Source organism: Indicator indicator, chromosome 7, assembly GCF_027791375.1.
Source record: "Indicator indicator isolate 239-I01 chromosome 7, UM_Iind_1.1, whole genome shotgun sequence".
In the NCBI taxonomy this organism is placed as follows: Eukaryota; Metazoa; Chordata; class Aves; order Piciformes; family Indicatoridae; genus Indicator; species Indicator indicator.
Window position 1 is genome coordinate 40,687,104 of NC_072016.1, and position 13,315 is coordinate 40,700,418.

Genomic DNA, 13,315 nt, shown 5'->3' on the forward strand with positions numbered 1-13,315 from the left:
CTGGAGGTGGCTGTGAGCAACCTGCTGGAGTGTGAGGTGTCCCTGGCCATGGCAGGGGGTTGGGACTGGCTGAGCCTTGAGCTCCCTTCCAACCCTGGCAGTTCTGTGAGTCTGTGATTCCAGGACTCCAACAGCAGTGCCCATCACGACAGCATTACACAGACATATTGACCAATCCTACCTGCTTCTGAGCTTCTACTTTTTGCTTTCTGGTGGGATCAATGGCATCCACCATCCACTTGATGGTAAAATAGGTCACAGCACCAAAGATGGTCAACCTGAAAATCAAGCCCACCACTTCGTTCCGGCTCAGGGGGCGCGAGAAGGCTTCGGCGTGGACCATTCTGCCCCTCAGCTCTGAAAGGAGAGAAGCACAAGGAGAGGCTGAAAGAAAAACTAAAGCTGAGCAAAACACCTGCCTGCCACTTAAACACCATTTAATAAAGTTCAAATGAATCATCTCAAGAGCACAGCCCCAGCAGAGAAAGCTGATTAGATGAAAAGCAGGCAGCAGTGAGGGAAATAGTTTCATTTTCAGGCAGCAGAGAAGAAATGGCAGCAACAACCTCAGAGCCTGATCCCTGATGATGCAACAGGGTCCTGATTTCACCCTCCCCTCAAGAAACCTCTGCTCCTTTCAGCTGTACAACACCCTAGAGCCAAGCAACAAAGGTTACTTTATCTCAGCTCCAAGTTACCTTCCATCTAAGATATTCGGTGGCTCTCCTGATCCAGGGATGCCAGGTGACAGAGCACAGGCTCAGAGGAGGTGAGGGGTTGGGAGGGAGCTCTGGAGAGCTTCCAGTCCAAGCCCCTGCCAGAGCAGGAGCAGAGAATCCAGCACAGGGCACACAGGAACACATCCAGACAGGGCTGCAAAGGCTCCACACAAGGAGACTCCACAACCTCTCTGGGCAGCCTGCTCCAGGGCTCTGGCACCCTCCCACTCAAGAAGTTCCTCCTCCTGGTGAGCTGCAACCTCCTGGGCTGCAGTTTCCATCCCTTGCCCCTTGGCCTATGCCAGGGCACAAGTGAGCAGAGGCTGTCCCTGTGCCTTCCTTCCTGCCCCCCAGCCCTCAGCTCTTGACAGACATTGAGCAGATCCCTCTCAGCCTTCTGCTCTGCAGACTGAACAGCCCCAGGGCTCTCAGCCTCTCCTCCCCAGGCACTGCTCCAGGCCCTTCAGCAGCCTTGCAGCCCTCCCTTGGCCTCTCTCCAGCAGATCCCTGTCCCTCCTGACCTGGGGAGCCCACAACTGGATGCAATATTCCAGCTGTGGCCTCAGCAGGGCAGAGCAGAGCAGAGGGGGAGGAGAACCTCCCTGGCTCTGCTGGCCACACTCTGCTGCATGCAGCCCAGGACCCCCTTGGCCTTCTTGGCCCCCAGGGCACATTGCTGTGCCAGGCAGAACTTGCTGCCCCTCAGCACTGCCAGCTCCTTCTGCTTGGGGCTGCTCTCCAGCAGATCCCCTCCCAACCTGTCCTGCTGCAGTTTATTCTTCCTCCCCAGGGGCAGGACTCTGCACTTACCCTTGTTGATCCTCATTAGGTTCCCCTTTGCCCAGCTCTGCAGTATGATAAAACACAGAGCTCCTTTCTCCAAGAGGAAGTTCAAAGGACAAGCTCCCAACTGCCACATTATGGAGCAACTCATGGTTTGTCTTTGAATAAAATGAGGTTAAGAGCTGGGAGCCTGCTCTGAGCAGAAGGTCTTTTGAGTTATTAATACCTGAAAATGCTGGATGTGGCACACAGCTACCAAGGGAGAAAGCTGGCTGCTGCAGAGGCCAAACCCAGAAAGTACAGCACCTGGAAGTTAAGGGAGTGTGCTGCAGAGAGGGGGAAAAAAAGGCAAAACAAACACCCTAAAACACTGAAAAATCTGAGTCCTCTTTCCCCAGTCTTACTTTCATCCTCAACTGTCAGTGTCCATTGGAAAATCCCTGAAGCTCTCCTCATTCACTGCCTGATTTTCCTACTGCAAGGACAAAAGCAGTGGCAACCCCTTTGGCAGCTTCAAATGCTGCCTGGCTGGTGGCCAAAGGGAGCTGTCAGCCAGGGAAAAGCCAGGCTGCCTGCAGCCAAGGTATCCTTGAATTCCCCCTTCTCTTGGCTAGCAGTTGTGAACCCAGAGCAAGGGGAAAGCACAACCAGGCAAACCCCACCAGTGCCCAAAGCAAAAGCCAGGAGGAGACAGAGCCTGGGTTTGAAAACCAGAAATAAATGTATTCATGGGGAAAAAAAAAAAAAAACACCACAAAACCAAAAAAGATAAGCAAAGAGAAAGACAGGAAGGTGCCTGGTGAAAAGCAGGAAGGGACTTTTTACAAGGGCTTGTAGGGATGGCATGAGAAGGAATGGATTGAAGCTGGAGGAGAAGGGATTGAGACTGGAGATGAGGAAGAAATTCTTGAGAGGGGGGGTGGGAAGACTCTGGCACAGATTGCCCAGGGAGGCTGTGGATGTCCCCTCACTGGAGGTGTTCCAGGCCAGGCTGGATGAGGCCTTGAGCAAGCTGGGCTGGTGGGAGGTGTCCCTGCCCATGGCAGGGGGTTGGAGCTGGATGATCCTTGTGGTCTCTCCCAACCCTTCAATTTGGCAGGCTAGAGTTAGGAGAAGCATCTACCAAAAGACAGCAGCAGTTTGCTGCTATATCCATGATACATCTACCAAAAGACATCAACAGTTTGCTACTATATTCCAGTGTGGAGCACTAGAAATAGCTGGGAGAGGTTTACGTGTTCAGGCTGTTGAGAAATCTAAAAACCAAGGCCCTTGCTGTGCATATCTGCTAGAGAATACAAATTAAACCTGCCTGCTTAGCTATCCAAGCAAGTCACATAGAACAGTCAGGGTTGAAAGGGACCTCAAGGCTCAGCCAGTCCCAACCCCCTTCCATGGGCAGGGACACCTCACACTCCAGCAGGTTGCTCACAGCCACCTCCAGCCTGGCTGCAAACACCTCCAGGGATGAGGCTTCCACCACCTCCCTGGGCAGTCTGTTCCAGTGTCTCAGAGCTAGGAGATCCTGCACCTTACCTTCAGCCCGATTTATTAAAATAAGAGGGCTAGATATTCAATAAGCCAGGAAAAAAGCTTCCAAAACCTTCCCCTTCCCCCCCCAAACCAACCCACTTGTCATACAATCCATGCCCCTTTAGCAGGAGGGAAATTTAAGCACAACCTCAGTGAAGCTCCGCTTACCCTGCACGAATTGCAGCCTCTATTTCCTCGGCAGATTGCCGAGATAGGGAGAAGGGCAGTTAAGCGAAGAGCAAAGTCTAGCTCCGTCAGGCTACGGCTGGGTTTCGGCTTGGCCCTGCCTCGTCTCTTCGCTAACAACTTCCAGCGCGAAAAAGAAACCAAAAGCAGCAGCAGGGGGCTGGGCGCTGCCCTACCCCCGCGGCGCGGCCAGCGGGCAAGCTTCGCTCGTTGCCGGGAAATCCCTGCCTCTTCCCCAGCCCTCAGGCCAACGCAACCCCTTCCCTCTCAAGGACTCGGCGGTGCTCCTTGCCCGAGCCGCGGGGCTGCCCAGAGGAGCGGGCCGGCTCCCGGTCGAGCCGCCGATCACCGGTAGACTCCGGCGGGGCCGGAGCTGACAGGAGGGACGGGGCAGGGCCGCCCTGCCGGCAGCGGGGCCTCCCGAGACGGGGAGGGCAGGAGCAGGCCCCTGGGAGCCTCTGGCTCTGCGGAAGACGCTGCAGCGGCGGCGGCCGCCCGGGGCTCGGCCACGGCGGTGAGGCGAAGACGGCACCGATGAGCGTAGGGCAGGGCAGGGCAGGGCCGGACCCGCCGCCCATGACCTTCCCGCCGCCGAGGCAGGGGCAAGCGCAGCGGCCAGCAGCGGCCGGCCGCTTTCCTTCCCTGCAGGGCACTCACCCTTCCGGCTGCTCTCAGGGACAGGGGGCCGGCGGCGGCGGCTGCAGGGACACAAGAGGGCGACGGAAGGCGGCGGCGGCAGCGCGGGTCGCGGCTCGGAGGCGGAGCGTCCTCTACTTCTTCCCTCCGGCCGGCTCCCTGCCGCCCCGCAACAAGGTTCCGACCGCCGGCGCCGCACGGCGCAGCCCTCCCTCTCCCGCCTGCTCCCTGGACTCCACCGCCGGCACGGCGACTGGCCCACGGCGGGGGAGAGCTGCCCCGCTCTGGTGAGACCCAAGAGAAGTGTGGCCAGCAGGGCCAGGGAGGGGATTCTCCCCCTCTGCTCCACTCTGCTGAGAGCCCACCTGGAGCTCTGGGTCCAGGTCTGGAGCCCCTAGGCCAGGAAGGCTGTGGAGGGGCTGGAAGGGGTCCAGAGAAGGGCCAGGAGGAGGAGCAGAGGGCTGGAGCTGCTCTGCTCTGCAGACAGCCTGAGAGAGTTGGGGTTGTGCAGGCTGGAGAGGAGAAGGCTCCCAGGAGACCTTCTGGTGGCCTTGCAGCATCTGCAGGGGGCTCCAAGAAAGCTGGGGAGGGACTTTGGAGGGTGTGAGGGAGGGATAGGAGTGGGGGGGATGGAGCAAAAGTAGAAGTGGGGAGCTGGAGATTGGCTGTGAGGAAGAAGTTGTTGGCCAGGAGGGTGGTGAGAGCCTGGCAGAGGTTGCCCAGGGAGGTGGTGGAAGCCTCATCCCTGGAGGTGTTTGCAGCCAGGCTGGAGGTGGCTGTGAGCAGCCTGCTGGAGTGTGAGTGTCCAGGTGGCAGGACAGGTCCTTAACTTCCTCCTGGATTCTGGGGAGTTGATGCTGCTCTGCATTCCTACAAGGACGATGGAGGGACTACATCATTGTCCTATGAGGAGAGGCTGAGAGCCCTGGGGCTGTTCAGTCTGCAGAGCAGAAGGCTGAGAGGGATCTGCTCAATGTCTGTCAAGAGCTGAGGGCTGGGGGGCAGGAAGGAAGGCACAGGGACAGCCTCTGCTCACTTGTGCCCTGGCATAGGCCAAGGGGCAAGGGATGGAAACTGCAGCCCAGGAGGTTGCAGCTCACCAGGAGGAGGAACTTCTTGAGTGGGAGGGTGCCAGAGCCCTGGAGCAGGCTGCCCAGAGAGGTTGTGGAGTCTCCTTGTGTGGAGCCTTTGCAGCCCTGTCTGGATGTGTTCCTGTGTGCCCTGTGCTGGATTCTCTGCTCCTGCTCTGGCAGGGGCTTGGACTGGAAGCTCTCCAGAGGTCCATCCCAACCTCTGACATCCTCTGATCTGTGATCCTGTGTCATCCCTATCAAGAGGCTGCATACCCCAAGGGGAATGGGTCTGATAAGTAAAGACTGAGGCAAGGGAGGCATTAAGTCCCTCAGCCTTTTTCTTATCCTTGATAGCAATGTCAGATGCTAGGAGCTGGAGTTTGGAGCACGCAGTAGCTGGTGCATGTGGAATGCCACCAGAATTTAGGAAGTCTTCAGTGGCTTACTAAGACATCTTGAGGTGATAGTTTTCACATTTCACTGTCCATATAGCAACAGAACAATGTCCAGGGGAAAAAAAAAGGTTAAAATGAGGGCATCTGTGTAAGAAGTTGAAAGAATCCAAAGTTGTCTTCAACCTCTCCACTCTTGTGTCACAGAATCACAGAAAACATCTGGTTGGAAGAGGCCTCCAAGCTCATCCAGCCCAACCCTCCAGCCAGCACTGCAGGTTCAGCACCAGCCTGATCTGGAAGTGGGGAGATTCAGGCTGGATGTGAGGAAGAAGTTCTTCCCCTTGAGAGTGGTGAGAGCCTGGAATGGGTTGTCCAGGGAGGTGGTTGAGGCCCCATCCCTGGAGGTGTTTGCAGCCAGGCTGGATGAGGCTCTGGACAGCCTGATGCAGTGTGAGGTGTCCCTGCCCATGGCAGGGGGGTTGGGACTGGCTGAGCCTTGGGGTCCCTTCCAACCCTGACTGATTCTATGATCTTAAAATCCCTTCCTTTCACCACCACCTCCCCTTTCCCACCGTATCTGCCTCTTTTCCGCCCGACCCCCATTTTCCCCCTTTTTCCCCTCAAATCCCAGAGCACCTGGGCTCTGCTGGAGTCTCCTCCCACCCCAGGTGTGGCCACTTTGCCCTTCCCACCCGCTCCCCTTTTTAATCCCCCCCAGGAAAGGCAGAAGCCTTAAGCTGAGCCAGTCTGGGCTGTGGGATCTTCTTTTCATCATTGGTGAGTACTCATGGTGCACACTTGGGGATGGAGATCAAAGGCCAGGGGCCTGATGGCTCCCTGGTTAGGTAGGAAGAGTATTGATGATCTCTCCATTATCATCCATGGGGGGTGGGTGGCCATCCTTACTTGGGTCACAACCACCCCAGGAAGGCTCCAGGCTGGGGACAGAGGGGCTGGAAACTGCCCAGCAGAGAAGGGCCTGGGGGTGCTGGGTGGCAGCAGCTGGAGAGGAGGCAGCAGTGCCCAGGTGGGCAAGAAGGGCAGCAGCAGCCTGGCCTGGAGCAGCAATGGTGTGGGCAGCAGGAGCAGGGCAGGGCTTGTGCCCTGTGCTGGGCACTGGGGAGGCCACAGCTTGAGTGCTGGCTTCAGCTCTGGGCCCTGAGTGCCAGAAGGACACTGAGGGCTGGAGCAGGTGCAGAGAAGGGCAAGAGAGCTGGGGAAGGGTCTGGAGAAGAGGGCTGGGGAGGGAGGAGCAGCTGAGGGAGCTGGGGGGGGTTGGGGTGGAGAAGAGGAGGCTGAGGGAGACCTCATTGCTCTCTACAGCTCCTGAGAGGAGGCTGCAGCCAGCTGGGGGTTGGGCTCTTCTCTTTAGCAACAAGGAACAGGACAAGAGGAAATGGCCTCATGTTGCATCAGGAGAGGTTTAGGTTGGATATTAAGAGAAATTTCTTCCCTGGAAGGGCTCTCAAGCCCTGGCTCAGGCTGCCCAGGGACCTGGTTGAATCCTTCCCCTGCAGGTGTTTCAAAGCTGTAGAGCTGTGGTGCTGAGGGCCATGGCTTAGCCCCAGCCTGGGCAGAGCTAGAGACTGGTTGGAGTGGCTGAGCTGAAATGTCCTTTCCAACCCAAAGGATTCTGTGATAGCTCTTCCCAATAAATTCAAGCTATCAGTGCCTAAATTCACCTCTTGATGCCCAGAAGGCCCTTCCTTTGTTGCTCCTCCTCCAGTCTTTGTCAGAAAATAAGACCAGAAGCTAGAGAATTGTTGTGTTCCTCTATCAATGCCAAATCTCTGCAGAGTTTTAATTGGATGGTGTGAAAAATCAACTGGATAACGACTGGTGATGCCAACAGCCTCAGTTTTTCATTTGGGGCTGATCCTCCTGCTTGCAGTTAGCCTCTTGGGGTAGGAAAATGGAGAAGACATAGTTTTGCTGAGTTCCATGCAGTAGGAAAGCATCACTGGATGTGAAATTACCCTTAACATAAGGAAATATTTAGAACCCTCTTGGTTTTGGGTTTCTTCCTCCCCTCCCATTCTCAAAAAAAACCAAAGTTTTTTTGCTGTGGTGAAGAGGAAATGCAAACAGACATAAGAGCAACAAAAGCTGAAAGCTTACATTTTGCCACTGCCAATGGACAGCTGTGGTGGTTTTCTTTCTCTGAAAGAAATTCTCTGCTGAAAAATACTTTAAAACACTTCAGAGAGCTGCAGTTTGGTTTTTTTAATTCAGAAGCTGACCAGGGTGAGCCTGAAGGTGAGGTTAATGCGGAGTGGGTAAATTGGTCAACAAGAGCAGGGTCCTGCAGCTGGGGCAGGGCAATCCCAGGCACTGAGAGAGGCTGGGCAGGGACTGGCTGGAGAGCAGCCCTGAAGGAAAGGCCTTGGGGGTGCTGGGGGAGGAGAAGCTCAGCAGGAGCCAGCAGTGAGCACTTGCAGCCCAGAGAGCCAAGCAGAGCCTGGGCTGCAGCAGGAGAAGTGTGGCCAGCAGGGCCAGGGAGGGGATTCTCCCCCTCTGCTCCACTCTGCTGAGAGCCCACCTGGAGCTCTGGGTCCAGGTCTGGAGCCCCTAGGCCAGGAAGGCTGTGGAGGGGCTGGAAGGGGTCCAGAGAAGGGCCAGGAGGAGGAGCAGAGGGCTGGAGCTGCTCTGCTCTGCAGACAGCCTGAGAGAGTTGGGGTTGTGCAGGCTGGAGAGGAGAAGGCTCCCAGGAGACCTTCTGGTGGCCTTGCAGCATCTGCAGGGGGCTCCAAGAAAGCTGGGGAGGGACTTTGGAGGGTGTGAGGGAGGGAGAGGAGTGGGGGGGCTGGAGCAAAAGTAGAAGTGGGGAGACTGCAGATTGGCTGTGAGGAAGAAGTTGTTGGCCAGGAGGGTGGTGAGAGCCTGGCAGAGGTTGCCCAGGGAGGTGGTGGAAGCCTCATCCCTGGAGGTGTTTGCAGCCAGGCTGGAGGTGGCTGTGAGCAACCTGCTGGAGTGTGAGGTGTCCCTGCCCATGGCAGGGGGTTGGGACTGGCTGAGCCTTGAGCTCCCCCTTCCAGCCCTGACAGCTCTGTGATTGGGTCCTAGTTTCTCAAAATGCTCAGAGTTGATTATGTCTTGAACATGCTCTGGAACACCAACTTCATCCTGCTGTCCTAAACAACTTCATAGAATCCTAGAATGGGTTGGGGTGGAAGAGACCTCAAAGCTCATCCAGTTCCAACCCCCTGCCATGGGCAGGGACACCTCCCACCAGCCCAGGTTGCTCAAGGCCTCATCCAACCTGGCTGTGAACACTTCCAGGCTTAGAGCCTGCAAAATCTTTACAGTGCTGAAGGCTTGACCTGGGGCTTACCTCATTCTTGAAGCTGATGCTCCATCAAGTCTCCATCCCTCTGGTAGTGCTGCAGCTTGTTGCACATGGCCATTCTTTTCTGTGCTCTTTTGCTCCTGAGTTTCCCTTTGCTGATTCTTCTCTGTTTGAACATGTTCTTCCTCTTCCATCCCCTGCCACATGGTTACCTCCCCTCTGGGGATTAACTCCCTCTTCTCCAGGAATTTTCTTTTAGCTGTGCCACAGGAAGGAGCTGTAGTGACCAGTGTGGAGTTTCTGTGCACACCTGGGCTCTGGGTGCCTTACCTTTGCCCTAGGCTGCCAGCTCCTTGGTAGCCTGTGGTCAGAGGGACCATGATCAGAAAGGCTGCTGGCTGGCAGCACTTAGGATCAGAGTTGCTTTAAACTCAGTGGAATCATAAGGAGGATGAGAAGACCCAATCCAACCCACTGCCTGCCCCCCAAAGCCAAGCAAAGGTTCAGCTTCCACCTGGAGATCTGTCAGTGTCTGACAGCATTAGAGAAACCCAAATGCATTTCCAAACTCATAGAATGGGTTGGGGTTGGAAGGGACCCTAAAGCTCATCCAGCTCCAGCCCCCTGCCATAGGCAGGGACACCTCCCACCAGCTCAGCTTGCTCAGGGCCTCATCCAGCCTGGCCTGGAACACCTCCAGGGAGGAGACAGCCACAGCCTCCCTGGGCAACCTGTGCCAGAGTCTCCCCAGCCTCACTGCAAAGAATTTCTTCCTCCTCTCCACTCTCACTCTCCCCTCTCCCAGCTCAAAGCCATTGTCCCTCAGCCTGGCACTCCCAGCCCTTCTCCAAAGTCCCTCCCCAGCTCTCCTGGAGCCCTTCAGGTCCTGCAAGGCTGCTCTCAGGTCTCCCTGGAGCCTTCAGCTTTCACCTGCAGATCTGTCAGTGTTTAATAGCAACCCAAATGCATTTCTTAGACTCATATATCCATAGAGTCCCTTGGGTTGGAAGGGACCTTCAAGATCATCCATTTCCAACCCTCTGCCATGGACAAGGACACCTCCTACCAGCCCAGGTTGCTTAAGGCCTCATCCAACCTGCCTTTGAAGACTTCCAGGTTTGGAGTCTGCAGGATAACACAGTCTCCAAACCTTTACAGTGATAAAGGCTTGACCTGGGACTTAACTGGTTCTAGAAGCTGATGCTCCATGAAGTCTCCATCCCTCTGGTAGTGCTGGAGCTTTCTGCACAAGGCCACACATGATTGATCAGGATATGCAGGAGCCAGGAGAGACTGCAAGAGGAATGTAGTGGAAGTCATGGGGAAAAAAAAAAAAGGTATTTGTGGCAGCTGCTGTCCTCCAGTGCTTGATGTGCCTTGGCTGCTTTGGATCATGAAGGGTCCTTCCTACTTTGGGACAGATCTAGAAGGCAGTCACAGAAGTTTAGACTCATTCCCACAGAGTTTTGAAATTGGTTTTGGTCTTGCAGCTGTCGGAGGAAAAAAAAATACCATTTTGGGGGTGGGGTTTTTTTTGATGTTTAGTGAAAAATCAGACTGCAAATTTCCTTCAGAACTGAAAAATATCAAATAGAATGTGTGGATGTGCCAAGGGGCAGGGCTGGAGTGGACAGAAAGTGAGTGCAAGAGGCTCTCCAAGGAGCTCTCTGCTTCCCAAGAGGAAGAAGGGAAAGAGACTGATGAGGTGGGAGGGAAACTAACCCAGCTGGGATGTAGAGAACAATGCCAGGGGATAGAGACACAGAGCCATAAACCAGTATGGAATCCACCCCCTGCTGGCAGCAGGGACATCCTCCACTAGATCAGGTTGCCCACAGCCCTCTCCAGCCTCCCCTTCAACATCTCCAGCCATGGAGCCTCAACCACCTCCCTGGGCAACCTCTTGCAGTGTTCCAGCAGCCTCCTGCTGCAGAACTTGTTCCTCACATCCAATCTCCATCTGCTCTGCTCTACTTTGAAGCCATTTGTGGCCTTTGCAAACAGTCTCTCTGCAGCCTTCCTGTGGCCTCTTCAGGTCCTGGCAGGCTGCTCTGAGGTCTCCCTGGAGCCTTCTCCTCTCCAGCCTGCACAACCCCAACTCTCTCAGGCTGTCTGCAGAGCAGAGCAGCTCCAGCCCTCTGCTCCTCCTTCTGGCCCTTCTCTGGACCCCTTCCAGCCCCTCCAGAGCCTTCCTGGCCTAGGGGCTGCATACCTGGACCCAGAGCTCCAGGTGGGCTCGGAGCAGAGGGGGAGAATCCCCTCCCTGGCCCTGCTGGCCACACTTCTCCTGCTGCAGCCCAGGCTCTGCTTGGCTCTCTGGGCTGCAAGTGCTCACTGCTGGCTCCTGCTGAGCTTCTCCTCCCCCAGCACCCCCAAGGCCTTTCCTTCAGGGCTGCTCTCAGTGCTGCATCTGATTGTGGTCATCAACAGTGGAATGAGAAATAGCAAGGAAACAGAAGCAGAAGGCTGCTGCTGATGTGAGGGAGAGTGGGATGTCAGGGGAGCTCAGCTGGCTTAGTGGAGTCAGGCAATTGCTCAGAGGGACATTTCTGCCTTTAAGGGCACAAAGGGTAAATGCTGTGGAGCTGGAGCTATTTAAGGCTAATGCTGGCACAAGAATAAATGGATCCAAACCAGCCACAAATATATTTAGTGTGGAAATCAGAGGAGGTTTCTGGGAACAGCTTCCCAGGGGGAATAACGGTGGCAAAGGATCTTAAGATGCAACTGGAGAAACACATTGAGGAAAGGCATTATATAATGCAGCTTTTGCAAAGACTGAGGGCTGCAGCCACCCAGGAAATCCCCCCACCTTCTGTTCCAGTTTATTTTGAGCCCTTAAAGGCAAAGCCTGGCTTTTCAGCCCTCCCATTCTTCCTGCTCCAGCCATCTGCAGCCAGACCTCAGCAGCTCCCTTAGAAGAAGACATGGAGTTGAGCTGGCACTTGCCAGGGCCTTTTTGCTGCTCCTCAGAGGGAAGTTGTGTGAAGCATGGCCTCGTTTAGGGATGCAAACATTGCTAGCTAATAAATCTTCTCAGCCACATGGAGGAGTACTATGTCTGATCCATTTTTTTTTTTCTTTCCTTGCTTGCCAGGCTTATTAACCAATCTCCCACAGCACCCTACTAATATTTAAGTGTTCTTGTACTCCAGGTTGCCCTTCTCAAAGGTATTTGATAGCCATCCTCTGGGTAGGGCAGTTACTAAGCAAACCAGGGATAGATCACATAGTGTTAGGGGCTGGAAGGGACCTCCAAAGCTCATCCAGTCCAACCCCTGCCAGAGCAGGGCACCCAGGGCAGGGCACACAGAACACATCCAGGTGGGGTTGGAATATCTCCACAGAAGGAGACTCCACAACCCCCCTGGGCAGCGTGCTCCAGGGCTCTGGCACCCTCACAGGGAAAAACTTTTCCCTCCTCTTCCCATGGAACTTCCTATGGCTCAGCTTCCACCACTGCCCCTTGGGCTGCCATTGGGCATCCCCCAGCAGAGCCTGGCTCCAGCCTCTGGGCACTCCCCCTGCACATCTTGATCCCCAGCAAGGAGGTCACCTCTCAGGCTCCTCCTCTCCAAGCTCCAGAGCCCTCAGCTCCCTCAGGCTCTCCTCCTGAGGAAGATCTTCCACTGCCTGCAGCAGCTCTGGGGCTCTGGGATGGACTCTCTCAAGCACTTCCCTGAGGTCCTTCCTGAGCTGAGGGGCCCAGAACTGGACACAAGATTCCAGCTGTGGCCTCAGCAGGGCAGAGCAGAGGGGCAGCAGAACCTCTCTGCCCTCCTCCCCACAGCCCTTCTGATGCAGCCCAGGCTGCCCTTGGCCTTCTTGGCCACCAGAGCAGAGGATATCCCACTACTGTTCCTCTAAGGACCATCTTCATTGTCTACCAAGCCACCAAGTCTCTTTGCAAAGGGGCCTTCCGTGCCAGCTTCCAAAGGATTTGAGGTGGACTGATGAATGAAACCTGGGATCCCACCACTGCTGTTCAGGGAGAGCAGGTTAAACCCAGGTGCAGGGGTCCCCTCTTCCCATCAGGCTGCTCCATTCCTGAGTGCTTCCTTTCTAGCTGTGCAGGAAGTGGTTGCATTTTTGTTCCTGTTCCTTGTGGATGTCTGGAGAGATGTCTCTCATCCCTTTACACAGCCAACAGCTGCCTGCTTCTTCCCTTTACAAGGTGTCTTCCTCCAGTGTTTCAACCCCTGCAACAGGTGGTTGAATCCCCAGCCCTGGAGGTGTCTCAAGGAGGCACAGGTGTGGTGCTGAGGGACATGGATGGGTTAGAGAAGGGTTGGACTGGATAATCTTAAAAGGGCTTTCCCAACAAAAAGGACTCTACAGTTCTGTCATTGACCTCCCCTCACTTTACCTACTGCCCAATAAGAAACTGACATGAAGATAGTGGATAAACGGTGACAGGCTGCAGGCAGTGCTCACGTTCCAGAAGCTCAGGGTGTGACAGGCTCCCCTATAGGTCATTTTCCTGCAAATCATCAATGCCAGCGACTACCAAAGACTCAGAGAAGTTCTCAGCATAAAGGATGAAGAACCTTCTACAACAGAGTTTATTTGCTGAAGTCCTAAAAGGGATTTAAAAGCTGTTTTGGAGTACTGGGTCTGGTTCTGGGCTTCCCAGTTCCAGAGAGACAGAGAGCTGCTGGAGTGGGTCCAGGGGAGGCTCCAAAGTTGCTGAAGGGCCTGGAGTGG

The 13,315-nt window shown here is 55.2% G+C and overlaps 1 protein-coding gene across 1 annotated transcript in view; it reads right to left on the bottom strand.

Moving 5' to 3' along the window:
- Positions 1-3,898, bottom strand: part of ATAD1 (ATPase family AAA domain containing 1) — a 32,266-nt gene extending 28,368 nt beyond the window's left edge. The window contains exons 1-2 of the mRNA XM_054382241.1: positions 3,879-3,898; positions 182-357 (exon numbers count right to left, since the gene is read on the bottom strand). Coding sequence (XP_054238216.1) covers positions 182-343 — 162 coding nt within the window. The 5' untranslated portion in view covers positions 344-357; positions 3,879-3,898. The remainder of the gene's footprint in view (positions 1-181; positions 358-3,878) is intronic.
- Positions 3,899-13,315: the final 9,417 nt, after the last annotated feature.